The 19,711-nt window shown below is 42.8% G+C and overlaps 2 protein-coding genes across 2 annotated transcripts; one reads left to right on the forward strand and one right to left on the reverse strand.

The window, feature by feature from the left end:
• Positions 1 to 2,108: 2,108 nt before the first annotated feature.
• cpsf4 (cleavage and polyadenylation specific factor 4) lies at positions 2,109 to 6,347 on the forward strand. Its single transcript, XM_068578860.1, has 8 exons — positions 2,109 to 2,526; positions 2,727 to 2,777; positions 3,553 to 3,705; positions 3,810 to 3,905; positions 4,029 to 4,122; positions 4,292 to 4,364; positions 4,491 to 4,655; positions 5,625 to 6,347. The coding sequence occupies exons 1-8, from the start codon at positions 2,424 to 2,426 to the stop codon at positions 5,691 to 5,693; spliced, it is 804 nt and encodes a 267-aa protein (XP_068434961.1). The 5' UTR covers positions 2,109 to 2,423; the 3' UTR covers positions 5,694 to 6,347.
• Positions 6,348 to 6,453: 106 nt separating this feature from the next.
• Positions 6,454 to 7,861, reverse strand: atp5mf (ATP synthase membrane subunit f). Its single transcript, XM_068579088.1, has 4 exons — positions 7,807 to 7,861; positions 7,069 to 7,176; positions 6,711 to 6,827; positions 6,454 to 6,610 (listed from the first exon to the last, which is right to left on the reverse strand). Exons 1-4 carry the CDS (start codon positions 7,820 to 7,822, stop codon positions 6,582 to 6,584), a joined length of 270 nt encoding a protein of 89 aa, XP_068435189.1. The 5' UTR covers positions 7,823 to 7,861; the 3' UTR covers positions 6,454 to 6,581.
• Positions 7,862 to 19,711: the final 11,850 nt, after the last annotated feature.

The raw sequence follows: 19,711 nt of genomic DNA on the forward strand, positions 1-19,711 counted from the left end.
TGTCGCTTGAGAAAAAGGTGAAGGGATCAATAAAGTTTCACAATTGATCCCGAGGCAACCTGTTCAGTGGCAGAGGAGCAGCAACTCTGCCGTGACGTGGATGATATGTTGAGGTATGTTGTGCCAAAAATGTATCTGATAATTATCACATTCGCTCTCAGTAAAAATGTACCTTAATTTGTTCAAATGTCAACTTTGAACTCACATGTATCATTCTGATTCAGTTTCTGTTCCTTCTCATCTGTGGGGGAGACTGGATTGTCCCACGTTGACAGGGTCAGTGGGTGAAGACAGGCTGGTACATGTGGACGTCTTATACATCCTGGCCTTCATGGTGAGGATATTGCAGGGGACCCGAAGAGCACAACGCCACAAAAGAGCTCAGAACTAAATCATGATCATATAAGATCACATCTGTAAAAAACAATAATGTAGTTTTAAATTTAAGAATTGTTGGTTAAGTTAAGATAATAATACTCTGCCATAACACAAAGATTTTCTGCAAACCAGCTGAAGTGCCTTCCACAGCTGCGGAAGTTGGAGCGCAGTTGCAGCCTGAACCTCCACCTACAGTCTCTTCCAGCTACCTGCAGCTGCCGCCTACATCTGCAGATCCTGGCTGCAGACCGAACCTCCACCAACAGCCTCCTTCAGTGGTCTACAACCGTTTACAACTACCTCCGCCGACCCAGCACCAACAGATTCTGCAGTTTCCCCCTGAGTCTCCACCTACATCTCAATCCAGCAAGATCCACGTTCAAACAGCTGTCCCGTTACACTTCATGTACATGCACATGCAGCCCGTACCTCCGCCTACTTCCTTTCCCACCAACCTGCACTGTCTGCACTCCACCTACTGCCAGCGCCACCCGAAGCTTCTGCCAGAGGAAATTCCCTTTGCAAGAGGTGTGTAGCAAAGATGCGTATTCCTCCTCTACATCCAGCACATTCACTATCAACTCCTGCTGCTACACACACTGAGAGCGCCCCTCCCAACACACAAGTTTTCCCCAACCAGATTAATGAAAGTTGAAACCTTTCTGATCATGCCTCCTAAAAGACGTACATTTAGCTTGCCCTTCGACTGTGTACGTAAGAACCTTACTGTTGCTCAATAAAGTCCCTCGTTTAAATAAAACCAACACATTCATATTTTAGTGACATTCTATTTAATCCAAATATCTGCAATACCTCGTATTAATTGGTGACATGAACAATATCAGCAGAACTGCTATCTGACATGCTTTCCTCTGTAAAGTTGCAGCATTAATTGTGCAGAAGGGTTCTTCTGAATCTGATCAAAGTAATTTGTTGTCTTAAAAAAACTACATGTTGTTCTCTTCTAAAGTTATCATGACGAAATCACCTGATATTTGCCATATCTCATAAATTCCAGAAATGAGTGGATCAAATAAAAATTGTATTATTGCATACAAAATCCTTGCATAATGATTGGTTAGTTTGAATCATTTCTTAAATTATTTTAAGTATTATTGGTTAATTTGTAAATGTAACTAATTTTACAACACACTGCACACAAAAATCCCATCCTAAAGTCAAAATAAAATAGTATTATATCCAAGCATATAACAGATATATAGAGTGTATACAAAGTGCAAAACTATGGCAATATGCTATTGTATTAAGTTCATTATTAATTTAAAGAACAAATAACGAAATTGAATGCACAATTGTTCAAGCGAGCACAACATGTTTTTCCTTTTCATGTCACCATGCATTTATTCTTCTGTTACAAATGATGTATCTACAAGTTTATTTTTAGTGTGAAAAAGTTGGTATTTAGACCGCCATTTTTTAAACAGTTAAAGGTTAACAGGTTTTCAAATATAGAGACATGGAAAAAAATATCTGAATAATGAATGTAAATTTATTTTTGGGTTTATTCTGTTTGCTCTGAGAGGAATAACGTTAATGTACCGTTAGTGTAAATGTAAACTTTTGACAGTTTCTCTTAAATGTATTTACTTTTTCCTCCTTAAAGTATTATTGATAAGAAAGACCGTATGGTGCGTGTTTACCAAAGCACTCGGTGCTCGTTTAGTCTGGCCTTAATCCGTGAGGTCAGAGGTCACTCTGCGCGCCTTCCATCCATCCACCGTTGAGAACCAACTGGTTGCGAACGAAGAGCAGTTTGTGACGAATACAAAGTCAGAGACCGACTAATGTTAGCGTGTTTCCCATTAAAAAAAACTGTCATACAAAGCGAAGAACAGCAGCAGCGTTTTGTGGTTTCTCACGAGGAAGCTTACCGATTGTTGTTCTCTTATTGGTTAGCCGAGCTAGCCCCGTTAGCCACTTTAGCTGGCTGTGGAAGAAGGTACTAGCTAGCTACCGAGCTAGCGCAGCCTCGAGCTAGCTAGATCTTGATCTTCTCGACCGGAGCGCTACCGACTACCGCAGACATGCAGGACATGCTGGCGACCGTGGACCACCTCAAGTTTGACTTGGAGCTGGCCATGCAGCAGCAGCTCGGGGCGCAGCCGCTGCCCTTCCCCGGCATGGACAGTAAGTGCTGGGATGCTAGCTGGTACTTAGCCGCAGTGGGTAAACTTTCCGAGTGAATGGTACAACGGAGAGGAGCTAAAGACGGCTGACCGCTGACACCTGGCCGGTGGTGACCGCTGACACCTGGCAGTGTGTGGACGTTTATGTCAGCTTTGTGTCCCCTCAATGTGTTCATGTCATAATACTGTGTGTCCCCGCAGAGTCCGGGTCTGCTGTGTGCGAGTTCTTTATGAGAGCAGCGTGTCAGAAAGGTGAGTTAAAAACACAAGTTAGTATTTCAATTAAATAAAGGTGGGGACTCACAACAGATGCATTATAAACCTAATGCTTCAAACTGAAACAGCGGAGACAGAGTTATGCCGACTTTTTTTTTTTTTTTTAGTACGAGTCAAGCTTCAAAACACCGGATCCTACATTTCCCACAATGCAATTGGACCATTTTTAGATACATATAAGTACTGGTCGTGTTGTTGACATCACATACGCCATTCACAAATATTAAAGGATAGTGTATTATCATTCACTAAATGCATAACAAAACAAAAACAATAGTACATTTCTGAAACATACAAACATTTTTTTTAAAGTTTTGATTTGTTTTTCAGGGGAATCACATTGTGGTATTATGATCATATTGTTTTGTTTGTCAAGAAAATAATAACCACAGGTAAAATGATTGAAAACAAATATGATACCATATGATGATAACAATTCCAATGGAGCTAAAATAAAAGGAATGATAAATGAAAGCTGACATGGTGGGATTGCTGCAGTAGACATTGAAAAATACAAAAGGAGTTTGCTGCTCAAAGATCCAAGCAGAGGATGTATTCTAATGCACAATCTTTTGCACAAAACAAGTGTCATTTCTTTGCTCAAATTTGCCTAGCTCAGTAAATTATTGATGATAGGTATTGGCCATTTTTAAAAGCCTGTTGTTATACTGACTTTACAGGTTGGAGTGTTGTGAATTAGGAAAGTTGTACCACCGTTTGTGTTATATCTTTATTTGTTCCTTGCTTCCAGGTGGGATGTGTCCGTTCCGTCACATCAGTGGAGAGAAGACGGTGGTGTGTAAGCACTGGCTCAGAGGTCTGTGTAAGAAGGGAGACCAGTGCGAGTTCCTCCATGAATACGACATGACCAAGATGCCTGAATGCTACTTCTACTCCAAGTTTGGTTGGTGAACTCGATGTTTCATGAAATCACACAAGATGAGCCCAGGGACTGTGTTTGCATCCCCAGTTGAATACCCTGTTTTTATTTGTGTTAAAATCATGCAGGTGAGTGCAGCAACAAGGAATGTCCGTTCCTGCACATTGATCCGGAGTCCAAGATCAAAGACTGTCCCTGGTATGACCGAGGCTTCTGCAAACACGGTACGTCCTGCTCACAGAAACATTCCAGCAGTATTAATGTTAACACACTGTTTATAAACATAGTTTCCCGACACAGGTTTGAATTCTTTAATTTTACTACTTCTGTTAATCTTTCTGTCAAAGGTCCTGACTGCAGACACAGACACACAAGGAGAGTGATCTGTATGAATTATCTGGTGGGCTTCTGTCCGGAGGGAAAAACTTGTAAATTTATGCAGTACGTTATCCTTTTTATTTGATTCTTACAGAATAGAAATGTCTTTATTTGCAGGTAAAATTAAAAGCAGCTATCTATGTCTTATTTATTATTGTTAGCAATACAATTTAAATTATTGGAGACTTCCCCTGACAGAAATGTAGATTAACAGTGAGATGTTCCTCCACAGCCCTCGTTTTGAATTGCCTATGGGAGCTTCTGAACAGCCTCCTCTGCAACAACAAATCCATAACCAGTCAAAGGTGAGAGTAAACATACACAACCACCAAGACACACTAACACACCTCTGCTGAAGCCACTGCCTCAGTGCCCTGCGTCATGTTATTTACTTGCTAATTTGAAAAGATTGATCTTTTTTCCTGCTGCAGCCTGTTCCTACGATCGGCCGCTCGTCGCTCTCTCTCATCCAGCTGACCAACTCCAGTCCAGGCATGCGGCCACAGAACCACATGCCAATGGCTCCTCCTCATCAGCACAATAACATGACTGGCAACAGAGGGCCTCGGCCACTGGACCAGGTCACCTGCTATAAGGTGAGACTTCTGAACATTTGTCTGCTTGTGTGTGTGTGTGTTAAATATCGCCACTGAGGCACCCGTCTCTCACTATAGTCGTAATGCCTGAAGAAAGTTTGACATTCAGATAATGTTATTCGCTGTCTTGAGTTTGATAAGGATCAAAACCACACTTGTGTCTTCTCAGTAAATATGAAGCTACGGCCAGCATTCGCTTTTATTCTTTACTTTTGCACAGTTATTTTTTTTTAAAGAAAATAAACTAAGATCATAGTAATTCATAATAAGTAAGCCAAGGAAAAGTAGAGACCTTAACCCAGTGGTTTTCAAACTTTTTCTGTCACGCCCCACTTTGGAGGAAGCAAAATGTTCGGGGCCCACCGCCCCAACAAATTTGGAACAAAATGGTCCAACTTTTTAGACTCCATCTGTTCTTTTTTAATTAATAGATTAAAGAAAATTGAAATCCCTTTCAAGTAAACCAGACTGCTGCATCTGACAAAAACTAATAACATGTGCAATCACTTTGTTAAAACAATGCAAATAAAGTTATATATGTACAAAAAAATATCTAATGTTTGGCAAAAAGATTAGCAAGGAAGCCGGTTGGATCCCTGTTTTCTCCCCATAGTTTCATGTTGAAGTGTCCTTGAGCAAGACATTAAAGCCCCAGTGCTTCACAGCACCACAAAGCTCCTTCATTACTAAGGATGGGTAAAATTAAAATTATAGTTTTTACATCTTAGTTTTTTTCCCAGAAAGAAAATGTGATAATGTTGATTGTTTGATCTTTAGGGGTTCTTGTAGGCATATTGTGTTACCGCTGTTTCCAGCCTTTGTGCCAAGCGCTTGCTGCCTCTAGCTAAATATTTACTGTCCATACGAGTGGAGAAAAAAAATATTAGGAGAAGAGAATATTTGTTGCAATCACCAGCAGATTTCTTCTTTTAAGGTATTGTCCATGTTTTGTCCTCCCTTTCTCTGTAGTGTGGCGAGAAGGGCCACTATGCCAACAAATGCACCAAAGGCCATCTTGCCTTTCTGAGTGGACAATAGCCTTCAGCCTGGAGGTCCCCACGATGCTGAGTCCTCCCAATGTGAGCCAAGGAGATGACAGGAAGCCCAATTGCTTCACAGGTTGAACTGAAAGACTTTGGCTGCCACTGTGAGTTTATACAGACACAGGCAGTAGGAAAAAGAAACGGCTATTTCTATTTTTTTGTGGATACATGGAAGAACAAAAACAGATGAGGCCACAATCGGTGTGGCTGTGGTCAAATGACTTGTGCGGGAGTCTTCGTTGTTTTCTACATTTGTACTGTGAAACACACTGAATATTTGAAGACATCGCACTCAGAGTCCAACAGGGGTGGAGTGCTGTAACATGTTGCAGCGTCTTTACAGGATATACGCGTTTCCTTGGGTCATGTGACTGCATCAGTGACAGACCAGTCGTTCTATTCTCCTACTTCTTGTTCTTCTGTGCAAATAAAAAATAAAAATAAAAACTTTAAAAAAATGAATGTGATAAATGCCAGTAGGATTGTAAATTCATGTTTCTACTCAAACTACTGTAATTAATCAGAGCCTAAATCCATGGAATTTTTTTCTTACTAGGGAGCCCTTTGTCGTTCGTATTCTCAGCGATGAATTGCAAAGTTGTATTGGAAGTCTGTACAGTGTCTTACAAATAAATGTCTTTGTTACAGATCTACCTGTACTTATATTCACATAAGCGTGAGGTAACTCAACTCCTGATAGCTGACATTTAGATGCCCTTTAATAAGTGGAACAAACTCTCACTCACCCACCATGATACCCATGAATACATCTTAGTATTGTTTATTGGTCACAATAGTCACATATTCAACACACAGCCGAGAGTAGAAAGAACAGGGGAAACAAAGCGGTAAAAGCTTCACCCCTGAAAACTGCTGAAGGGGCTTAGTGGTACTTCCTCCAGCGATCATGTTCTGGAAGAGAAGATGGGGGGAAAAGGACATCACATTAAATGCCAGTTTAGTTGGTGTGAAGTGAAACGAACAATATTGGAGAAGAACAACAAATTCTTACTCAGGTGGTCGTACTCAAACATGTAGCTCAAGGCCACATAACCAACCAGCAGCATAGTGACACCGCCAATGCCTCCCTTCTTCACGTTAATGTACTTGTTGTAGTATCTGTCGTGGCCTGGGGGAGAAACACAAACAGCATAAACCACAGTGTGATTGTCACTCTAATTAATGTCACTAAAAATACGATTTAAAGGTTTCCACTGAGGGGACTTGACCCCATTGCAATGGATTAAATCAAGTCAACTATCGTGATTGCGGCACTCTTTTTGTGATTAAAACGTTTTAACAGATAGTTCCTCCCTTAATGAAGTGTTTTGGGTCCACAACTGAGTTTGTGTCCGAACAGGTCGGCTCACCCTTGCGGACGGCTGAAATGAGGCCGTTGGGAGTGAAGTCTCGACCTCCAAGCCAGCACCCCAGCTCCCGGAGCTTCACGTCCATCAGCCGCTTCTCAATCACTGCAACTGGTCACAAATGGAGACAAGAGACAGTTTGATCACGTTGTCCAAAATGAACACACATGAAGCGACTCTGCAATTGTTACATCAACTTTCCATATCTGAGATAACTTTTGACACTTCATGTTTAGCTACTTTGGTTACTTTGAACAAGGCACTCTTGGCCCAACGTTCAACCCCCGTGCAAGTCAAATCACTGCCTTAGTGTTTCATTTAAATTAACTCGTTTTTAGGATTTTAGGACATTAGAGTTTGGGGTAAAGTTAACGTGCAGCAGTTTGCAGGCTACCGTGCAAGCTAGCCAATAGAAACTGCAAAGACAACGTAATCATGACGGATCCGGCCGAATTGGAAGTCCCATCTAAAGCTTTCGATCACCAGGCACGAGGTTTACATGTTCAAAAACGACTGACAGCTTCAATCTAACGGCAAAACCGGCAATGACACGCAAAGTCCTTGACGTATCTTAAAGGATTCACTGCGGCCTTCAGTCCGCCAAAAGCCTTAAAGACGATTAATAAACGGTCCGTCTGTCAACTAAACACACAGCGTCTGTAAAACGTACAATATACCAACAACAAAACACACAAAACAGACACAAATTGTGTTTTTTTGGCAGAGGACACGCTGTGTTACCTGGTTTGTCCGCCATCTTGACTGGTGCGAAAAGCTGGCCGCGGGGAATGATGGGTATACAATGAGCAAAGTGCATTATGGGAAAATATCTAGGTTTTAATTCTTTCCACTAGAGGGCAGCAGAACAAACACAACCACAAGTCTCACACTGAACGCAGGCATCCAGGAACCAAAGACACGATCACAAATTACAACGAACTACCGGTAGATGTATTTAAAGATCCATTGAGGCATGTTGCAAGACATTTATCTTTTATTGCAAGACAATTATTTTAAGACGTTAATGGCAGTTATTCAGGTACACTAAGGGCAGAAAAGGGTGAACCAGCTTCAAGGCTGTGGCGCTCAGGGGCCTGATGGCGTTTCTGTGGGTGCTGTGACCCCATGAGGCCTAAAGAGGAAGATGGCTGTAAAGAGATCAAGCAACAGGTAAGGTAAGGATTTAGTTAATCCAGCTTTGAAAATGCTGGATTTATCCTTAAAATCAAAGTATATTTTGCATATACTGTATGCATTATTATATGTTAACACATTTTAAGAACACTTGGATCCAGCTTTCTATAGGTATCTAAATATACACATTATTGTGATTCCTCAGTTTCCTGTACAACCTCATGTTAAACCTCTCTCTCCTTTAAAACAGCAAGTCAGATCTAATACATTTTTAAAATTGTAACCTGAAGGGTTTACCACACAGTCTCTTGACAATCTATCAAGGGAAAAACATTTTTTTCAAACGAGAGGAATCAATGAGCAGCACAACAGCCAGTAGCACCGATACACACAATGCACCTGAAGATATAGTGAACATCTTATTGAGGCTCGTGTGTTTGTGTAGGTGAGTGTCAGAGATGGTGATGTGGTAGTTCAGGTCCCTTCTCAACACGCCCACCGATCAATAAAGACCTCTCTCTCTCTCTCTCTCTCTCTCTCTCTCTCTCTCTCTCTCTCTCTCTCTCTCTCTCTCTCTCTCTCTCTCTCTCTCTCTCTCGTTCTATCTCCTGTGGTTTTGGCATTCATCCAAGACTGAGCGGTAACCGATTTCCTTTATCTGACAGATTTTCCTGCTTCACTCTAATGACTTTAATTAGATGGGGGACTCATATAGATATCCAACCTCCACCCAGTTTTTTCCTCTCTTCATCCTTGTCACTGCTTCTCTCTCTAACTCACCACATACAAACCAACAGTATCTATCTGTGTATATATATATATATATATATATATATATATATATATATATATATATATATATATATATATATATATATATATATATATATATATATATATGTCTATATATATATATGTCTATATACAATTAGTAACATTAAAAACGGAATTGTATTAAACATGGATGAATCTTTTCCAGGTTTCAGTCTTTGATGTTGACCCAAATGGTTGTCCTCTCCTCTCCAGTTTTGCCAATTTTGCTTTCTATGTTCTTTTGTCCATGAAATATTGAGGGGCTGCATATTTGGTGCTATACTTCTCCGTAGTGCTCACATTGTAGCTCACATTGTAGCTCACATTGTAGCTCACATTGTTGCTCACATTGTAGCTCACATTGTAGCTCACATTGTAGCTCACATTGTTGCTCACGTTGTAGCTCACATTGATGAACCTAAAGGTTCATCAATGTGAGCGACTCCTTTTAAACACAAGTACTCATGAGATTAATTGCTAAACATATGAGTGCAGTCATTCTCTGTACTAATTTGAAAGTAGCTAATAAAAACAAAAACACGGCCTTGTAAAAGCTGAGCATAACTGTTCAACAGAGGCCCAATTAAATTAAAAGGTGCCCAGTTGGGCAGAAAACATCACAGTCTGCTCTTTCTAGTCATGAAGGACACACTCCGTCACACACTTGTTTTAACCAACATCTTGCTTCTGTCTGATTTACACACTGAACCTCTAATCCAATCTCACTCGATGCCGCTGAGAAGCCAGCACTCGCCCACAGAGGTGGCAGACTCCCAAATGCATTCATTGAACACACACACACACACACACACACACACACACACACACACACACACACATATGCACTCAGATGCAAACATACAAAGCCGTATGACACACTGTGCAAATATGCAGAGATAGACACGAGCGCACACATTTTCATTTGGACTGTAAAGGTTACGACAACACTGCAACATAAACTCATTTAGAGACCAGAAGGAGCCGGTGGTCCAGGCTCACCTGCATGCTCATTGGTTTAGATTGTTTGTTATAGCACTGCCTAGGGCCTCACTGCACTTCAGAGTGTGTACCAGCTACACACACACACACACACACACACACACACACACACACACAAAGCACTAGGGAACGGATGATTTTATTCCACCTCAAGAGGCAGGTGCCCTCGAGGTCTGCCACAGAGACAACTCTTTGAAGCTGATGGAGAGAGATGGAGGGAGATAGAATAAGAGATAGAGGGAGGGAGGGTGAAGAATAGACAGAGAGAGAGAGAGAGAGAGAGAGAGAGAGAGAGAGAGAGAGAGAGAGAGAGAGAGAGAGAGAGAGAGAGAGAGGGAGAGAGAGAAGACAGGGATGAAAGAGGTTGATGGCAGAACAAAGATGGAGACTGTAAATACAAAAAGGATGAACTGATAGCAGGAAGGTGTGGAAGAAAAATGTTTTAGAGAATCATGTTGTCACGGCCATATACATACATATGAGAGAATGTTTTATCCACATGAGTTGATATTAAATCCAATGAGTAGCTGTACGTCTCATAAGAACAGCGGCACCAGCAACGACTGCAACAACACTTCAGCACACACTTTCCTAATGTTCCCGTGTACATGTTGTTGGCAGAAGCCAGGCCTGTCTAAGAGTTTGTGCAGCTCACGAACGATCAGAACATTTTATAAGGAAAAGCATGTTGTTGTCGAGAGCAGTCAGAAGAACAGGACGGAGCCGTATCTCAGGCTGTGGACGTCCGCTGGTGAAGAGTTCAGGTGTTTCCAAACAGTCACCGTGACCGGGGTCGTGTCCAAGTACTGGCCCGAAGGGAGGCTTCGAGCGGGAAACCAGAGTTTGGGCCACAGGCCAGCAGAACATCGCACACAGACACTAATATCTGGGAACTGATTGGTGGGCTTGGTCAATAACAAATGAGGAGAATATGAGGAGAGAGGTGGGGCCTTTGATAGCTGGATTAAATCATGTTTATTATCAAATGTTTTGGGGTTTACGAGGGAGTTGGATTTAGACCGATGAGAGGAGATGCTCGTTGTCTGATGGACCCAACCCAAGTTTATTTGTAAACCTGTCGGTGTTATGAATAAAGTTGACGAATGATGGCGGGGGATGGAGGAAAGAAGGGAGGAGGACTGAGTCCACGTCTCTCTGCACACGGCTCTCTCACACACATGACCTTTAAGCAGCCACTCTCCCAGTCACTCCCTGTTCATCCATCCTTCACGCTCCACCTCCTCTTTCATTCCATTTTTTTTAGACTTCCCATTGTGTTTTCTTTCAAATCGACACTCCTCTGCTCCCTCCGTTGATTCCTCTTCTCCCCATCTGTAACTGTCTCACCCGTACCGCCTCCTCTCGTCTCTCCCATCACATCGATTCCTCTCCTCTGTATTATTTCTGTTTCGCCCTCCGGTGTCTCTCTTCTTTTTCTCTTAACCCGCTCCCTGTCATGGATGCCATCTCTTCCTCCTCTCTCTGACCTGTGTGTTTCTTTTCTCCTCCCCTCTGTCCCGGCTGAGCGCTCACAGGTGGAACGACGGGCAACAATGAGACAAACTGATAGACAGGCGGGCAGGAGGAGTGGGTTGTGGGAAATGGATTTATCAACCCTCCTTTTACTACAATAGTCTCATTAGAGATATGGAGATCACCGGGGGAGCTGCTAAAAGGAGCTCGCTGGCCTGATGAGGGTCCCAGAGGCACCTATGTGTGTTTGAGAGAAAGAGAGAGATATGGATGAATAAAGAGAGAGGGAAAGAGGATACTACATGTGAAGAAAGACTCCACAGGGACCGTTTCATTCCTCACAGCGATATTGGCTTCAGACACTAAATCAAAGGTTCCCATCCACTTTCACTCACACACTTAAATGTAATGGCCGCTAATGGGACGCTGACTAATCGAAGCTGCTCTTCTGCTGAATACGAAACAGCACAGTGAGAAACAGACCTGCAGTTCTCTTCAAAGTTTGCCTAAATCTGGTAGTGGAAGAAGTGGTGGAATTATTTGTCAAGATGTAGTTATTCTCACTTCACCTTGACAAAGTGTACATGGTACTACGCTTCATAAGTCTGTCGGAGTAAACCTTTTCACCTGCTGAGGATGAGCTCGACCCTGACCTTCTTTCTACTTTTAGAGAAATACTTTCATGTGTATTTCTTATTTGCTTTCTGTCCGAGACTTCGATGAGAAGACTGTTGTATCTCTCCCATGAGCCAGGAGGGGCTTAGCGTAGTTAGCTTAGTTTAGCATATTGAGTGGTAGAGGGAGGAAACAGCTAGCATAGCTCAGTCCAATAAGCTGTGAGTGCAACACAAACATCTCAGCACCTTTTTTAAGTAGCTATGAAGAACTTGTTGCCTATTTACAAAGTGCGTCCACGATGTTTTCTCCTTTAAGCTCTGGTGTTGGTCTCCACCTCCTGGGGAAGTCTCTGGCTGTTTAGCAGCTAAATGCTGCACTATGTTCACCAGCCTGTCGCTAATTTGTGCGTAAGGAGCAGACTTCATCCTGTATAGTCAGTCAGCCGTACAGCGACGGTATTCATACTCCGCCTTGCTCAAGGGCATCTCAGTGTTGCTGTGGCTGCAGACTGCATTTACTTTGCTGAACATTGACAGAGGACAGAGGAGATGTCAAGATTCATGGTTTAACCAAGCCCCAAAGTGGCTAATAGAGACTTTTTAATATCTATCAATTACTATTATTGCTGTTATTATTTTCCATTCCATTAATTAGCCACTTTAGCAACTAGTTTTAAACATGCTCACGTGGATAAATATCCTGTTATCCCAGTATGGTGTCCTTTTCTCCTTGGGTTGAGGAGAAAAACAACTCCACTACTCTAAATACCAGCTGCACAATCTCCTAACAAGCATCAGCCCCATTGATTCCAGCAGTGTGTTTGTGGTGCTGTGTTTGTCCTCCACGCTGGATCTGACCCTCTTATCCTCGCCCCGGAGCAGAAACAGCCGGCAACATCTTTGGCACTCCGCTTCTCCTTCACTTTGCCCTATTAATTCTGAACATAACATCAATTTTCATTGTTACTGCAAGGACGCCGTTATGTGTCTCCATAAAACGTAACGGTACAGGCCAGTAGATAAAGAGCAGGACGGAGCAGATTTTTATATAAAGCCAGGAGCAGCGCGCTTTTGTGTGAATTTCTTTCTCTTTCAAATGGAAAATATTTCCAAGATCACATTTCTTAATCTTAATAAAAAGCTTGCAACACCTGGATTGCATTTGAATGACACCTTTTTCTTTCCAAATCAGTTGTAATGTCTCTACGCTGATTAACTCTCCTGTAGCGCCATCACACGGTCAAAATTCAAATTCGACATGCACAACTAATCACTGCCTGATAATTCCCATCAGCCTCCTCTGCACTTTGTGATTACTGCTAATTAGCAAAGGTTAGCGAGCTAACATGCTCAACCAAGAGATTGAGCATAATATTACACCTGCTAAACACACGCATGTTAACATCGTCTTGTGAACATGTTGTCAACCAGCGTTTAGCTCAAAGCACCGCTGTGCTACAGCCTCACAGAGCAAACTCTTCTGGTTTAATCTGGATTCCTATGTTCCTATGTTCCTCTTCTAAATTGTGTGTTTTCTGTCGTCAAGCAGTGTTTTCTGGGTCCCACTGCAGGACCAAACGAACTGGCTGACAGAGTCGTCTGCGTGGCACTGGACGGTGAAGGAGACATGGCCTTAAGCCTCCGCTGAAGATTAGACACAGATTGGTCCGATTGCTTTACTGCGAAAATACTGCAGCTGAGGACGGAGAAAAATAGAATTACAACACACACACACACACACACACACACACACACATACACACACACACACACACACACACACACACACACACACACACACACACACACACACACACACACCCCGAATACAAATATGCACAATGGGCCGGTTGTTACATAGCAACCTTTAATAAACTACCGGTGTAAGATGGAGACGATGACAATGAGAGAGAGAGAGAGAGAGAGAGAGAGAGAGAGAAAGAAAGAGAGAGATTGATGTGAGTGTAAGAGTGCTCAGCATGTTTAAAAGCTCGAACCGACTGAGAGAGAAAACACACACATGCAGACAAACAAAAACACACACGGAGAGACAAATCTCTCCAGAGAGCACGGATCAGATATGAAAGGAAACAGCAAAACAGAGCCGAACTATGAATAGAATGAAGATTTATCTCTTCTCGCCGCCTCTTTGTATTCACTGCTGTCTGTCTATCCATCCCTCCATACATCTACATTTTGATAGATACATGTGTTCACTTTCTTGTGCAGATTAAACTAGGTGAGAAGATTGATACCAATCTCTAATTGTACGGTACATATCCTAATCATGCTAAGCTAAGCTAACCAGGTGCTGGCTGTCGCTTCACATTTCACATACCGACATGAGAGAGATGTTGTTCAATCTGAATGCGTTTCCCAAAATGTCAAAGTATTGCTTTAATAAATGAGTTTTAGCTCCATGGGATGGAATAAATAGGACGCAGTGATAAATTACAGAGTGGTGTCAATAGATGGCTCCTTATCAGAATAGATGATGTGTGTGTTTGTGCTTGTGTGCCACAGACAGAGAAGAAGACGCTGTGCTCAGCCTTCATGTAATTCCAGCACAGAGCAGATCACAGCCAAACATAACTGGAGTGTGGATTTACAGCGAGCGCTTTCCAAGTGCTCAAGGCGCTTTTTTGGTTTTCCTGGAAACTTAGAGCGCAAGCTCGTGTGCGTGTGTGTGTGTGTGTACGTGCATGGGTGTGCAAGAGTGTGTGCGTCTACTCTGTTTGAGTGTGTTTGCATTTGTATGCCAGTCCTGGGAGAGAAAAAGATACAGAGATACTTTGAGAGCAGTGAGAGATTATGTGCCTGTGCGAGTGTGTATCTCTGTGCCGCCTGCAAAAATAGACAGAACACATGTGTATGTGTGTCTGTGTTGAGCTTCTTGACTCACTCTCAGCTTTTATCCAATGTTTTAAAAAAAATATTCCTTAAATACTCGGGGAATAATATGGACACATTCCTAATCAGGTCACATATTCTGACGGGTGACAGGATTTGGTGTAACACCGGCAAGCAGTGACTCACTGAGCTCCCTCCAGCCCACAGAGCTCAGTGCAAGTCAAATGACTTAAACTACTTGTTCTCATCTCAGTAGAGACTCAGTAGAGACTCGATAGAGACTCAATAGAGTCGATAGACTCTCTTTTGCTCGGACTCTTTCTCCTTTCGGTGCACCTTGTTCCCGCCTCCTCTTACACCTCTTGGCTTTCATTTCCCTCCAAATCCACTCGGCTGCATCGCACACCGACCGAGCGGCCGCTGCAGTCTGTTGCAGCTTCCTCCAGCGGCTCTTGTGTGAACTCTCTTTTTCTCTTCCCTCCCCTGGCATCTCTTTCTCTCTCCCTTTCTTCCCTCGGTCTCCCATCTCTCAGGAACCCATTTCTCTCTGCTTTCCTTCTCTCTGTCTCCATCCATATTGTCCCTGTATCTCCATCTCCCCTTATCTCCCTCCCTCTCTCTCCAACCGTCTACATCCCTCAATCCCTCCTCCTCTGCTTTTACACATGTCTCTTTCCTTTCATCTCTCTTCTTTTTCATCATGCACATCATTACCTCCTCCTCTTCTGCCTCCCGGTGCCTGTTTCTCTCTCTCCCTCCTGTCTTCCTCGCACCGTGAGATAGGATTAAGGCCCCATCTGTCTCTCTCCCTTTGATTTTGTTGTCATTTTTTGGGGGGGGCTTTGCTCTCATTTTCTTGCCTTCATTTCTCTAATTTGCCTACTTCCCCTCCTCCTTTCTTCATCTCCTTCAGCAGAGGTGAAGGGAGGTGGCGGCAGGCAGTCGTACCATCAGTATGCAGAGTCATGACGCTGTGGTTCTGCCGTCATTGATTGAACCGGCAGCTAAATTTAGACACTGGTGAGGCTCAGCATCTTTAGCAGGCTGGAAGGAGGGATAGATGAGGGGCTGGAGAGATAGACACACACACACACACACACACACGCACACACACACACACACACACACACACACACACACACACACACACACACACACACACACACACACACACACACTGTGAGATAGTGTAATAGAGGATATACAGGCCGTAAATCAGTCGAACATGAATGCATACACAACGCAGGAGTCCAACACACATGCATGTAAATATTTACATTAATGAAACGGTTGAAACACACACACACACACACACACACACACACACACACACACACACACACACACACACACACACACACACACACTTATAGACGCTTCAGTCTGTGCTGCCGGCTGTGGGTTGTACAGAAAAATAATTCCATGTATAAAAAAGAGGTGTAACATAGTCTAACCTTTTTTTACACATTAATTACAATGATCTGCACAGAGAAATGGGTCTCACACAACACACACACACACACACACACACACACACACACACACACACACACACACACACACACACACACACACACACACACACAAACCCCAAAAAGTTGAGTAACTGGACAGACTGCTTTGGGCTAAAACAACACGATAAACTATTAGCATAGATCCAGAGCTGCAACGCTTCCCACGAGAGAAGAAGAAGAAGAAGAAGAAGAAGAAGAAGAAGAAGAAGAAGAAGAAGAGAGAAAGAGAGAGGGAGAGAGAGAGAGAGAGAGAGAGAGACAGAGAGAGAGAGAGAGAGAGATGGAGAGAGAGAGAGAGAGATGGAGAGAGAGAGAGAGAGAGAGAGAGAGAGAGAGAGAGAGAGAGAGAGAGAGATGGAGAGCTAGACAGACAGACAGGTGCAGTGAGAGGCAGACAGGTAAACCAGCAGCCAGCTCAAGAGATAAAGCAGAAAACATCGCCCTGTTGATCCAGAGGATTTTACGCAGATTAAATTCATTTCAAGAATGTTTTTGTGGACCAGCGTCAAAACGCCCGCTGTGCCACACGATATGTTTGTATGTCTCATAAAGGACAATTCGCTTGATGAATCACAGATTAGTGTTGTTTCTTTGTGTGGACTGAGCGGTTTCCAATGCAGTCAGCATGTCTCAGTGTTTCTTTGGCCTCCATCTTGTTTGTCACTGTTACTGTACATTGTGACTTCATTTCCTTGGATAGCAATGTGGAACTGAAATGACCTGCGGAGTAAAGTATCATTTCTGTGTTAATATATTTAGGCCTGATTTTGGCCCAATGTGTAATTGTTGGTATTTTAATTCCAAGCTCGGTCTCTCAAATCGCTAACGTTTGCACAGCAGCACTTTATTTAAAGGTTCCCTGTGGAGTTTCAGGCTTTCACCGGTGACACAACAAAATGCTGCAAACAGAAGAATAAAATAAAATGGAAACAATTTCGGATTTCAAAGATTTCTAAATAGCAGCTGCTATTTAGAAATCTTTGCAAATGTTTTCAAAGAAGGAAATGCGTTTGACCCATCTGTTTAGAGCTCAAGGATACAAGAAAACCAAAAGTGTAAACATTCTTCACATGGCAGATGTTAATCCTCCATTTTATTTACGTTTGCATAAAATGCAGTTGATGAGTAAAATATGATTTTATTTATTCATCTCTAACTCAACCACCAGCCAGCACAACTTGCAAAACTACGCATTGCAATGACAATTTTAACTATTGCACATTTAAAACCCTAAAATAAACATCATTATAAACTAAATATATACTGCCAGCTTGAGTTAAATGCTCATGTCATCATGCCAGCGTGCTCACAATGACAGCGCGAGCACGCTGCGCAGGTGTGTGTTCCTGTTAAGTTTGGCACGTCTGCGTTTGGGCCGCTGGATTGTCTCATTGTCTCGAGGTCACGCGTGAATCACAGGATCACATTTCACACGAAGATCCATCCCGCCAGACTTGCATGCGTCCGGGCAGCAGCGCGGACCAATCGGTGCCCTGTGAGGAGCCGCACGGCCAGATGTGGGCCTGCAGGTGTGAGTGAGGCAACACTCGACAGGAAGGCGACTGCTCACTCTGAACAACAAGGGAGGCTGCTGAAGAGGTGCAGTGGCGTCGCTTCTATCAACACTGGAGAGCTTTTGTGTGTTATTGAAAGAAGAGCAAAGAATGATACTGAAGGCTTTTCTCAGCGGGGAAAAGGTTTTCGCTTTTCTCCTCAGTGGCTTCTGTAAGAGTTTCATTGACAGACGCTTCATTCAATCGCCTTCCGAGTATTTTTATTTTCATTTCAAGTGCCTGCCGGTTTCTAAAATGTTTCCAATGATGGCTCCTCGGATGTGGAACAAACCGTTTGCAGGTCGGGTTACCTGACGATGGCACTCATGTAAAGTCATTCATTCATTCTGAGGGGGACAGGAATCCATCCAATAGTTGTTGTGATATTTCAGTCTTCACTAAAGAGCCACTAGTACCTCCACAAACAGGCAGACAGCAATTTGTTCAGCCACAAGGTTAAACGTGTGTACGGCTTCTACAGTGAAGCTTTCTACAATAAAGTTTATGATGCAAAACCCTCAAAGCCTGCTGTAATTTGTTTTGTTCTAAATCTGCTGTCAGTACATTGTTTAAAGTTGTGTTATCTGTTTGTCTGTGCACTTTATTTTAATGCTATACTCTATTGTAAATGTAATATCTGATTCCTTGCACTGTGTTTATTGTTTAATGTCATGCATCACCCGCCAGGACAAATTCCTAGTCTGTGAAAACATGACAGTGAATGTTTCTGATTCTGATTCTCATCCTGATAAAACCCTGCAGGATAGCATGACGTGTGAGACCCATGAAGCTGCAGCCAGGACGACGTGAGCACCAGCAGTATGGAGATCTCCTGCAGGTCCAGTAAAGGAGTCTTTTCAAAAGTAAGAGGAGGCTACGTGTTAGCAATACACTTTGTCTTTTGTAACAGTGCATGTGTTTTGGGCCTACAGTTTATATTGACTTGTCTTCTCTCATCACGATATATATCACTGGATGTAATTTAGCCTCCTCCAATATGTGCCAGCAGTGTGCAGGATTTTGATGGAATCAGAAATAGAAACCGGAGGATACCAAAGTGAATGCTCTTTGTACGTAATCTCCTGAAGATCAGCATGACATCATTTGTAAATGCTATAATTCACCAGAAGTGATTGGGTTTACTGATGACTGATGGGGAAAATCTTCTTCAGGAAGCATCAGATGAGCCGTTGATCTTCGATGCACTCTGTGATGTTGAGCCAGAACTCAGGCTGAATTTTGGCATTAGCAGAGTCAAAACATCAAATGTGTCTTTTATGTGACAGCATTAAAAGACGGGGCCTATAAGAACGGTATTCAAACACACAAGCAACAGATCCTGGGTCTGTTGTACTCCACACCTAAAAGACAGAGACACCATTTAGCTAATTCCCATCTGGCTGTTCCTCCAGTGCAATATGACGGAGCCCCTGCCAATAATAAAGCATTAGCATATTGAACTAAACTGATGAAACTGTCAATCACACAGAGGCTCCAGTGCCAGAAGTGTGTGTGTGTGTGTGTGTGTGTGTGTGTGTGTGTGTGTGTGTGTGTGTGTGTGTGTGTGTGTGTGTGTGTGTGTGTGTGTGTGAGAGACTTTCCCTCTATTGTTTTTTTTCTTTTCTTTAATATCCACAGTTTTTCTTATCTATGTGCTTCGGCAACACACACACACACACACACACACACACAC

The sequence above is a fragment of the Clinocottus analis genome, unplaced genomic scaffold (assembly GCF_023055335.1).
Source record: "Clinocottus analis isolate CAN_PGR_092001 unplaced genomic scaffold, fCliAna1.0.p SCAF_16, whole genome shotgun sequence".
In the NCBI taxonomy this organism is placed as follows: domain Eukaryota; kingdom Metazoa; phylum Chordata; class Actinopteri; order Perciformes; family Cottidae; genus Clinocottus; species Clinocottus analis.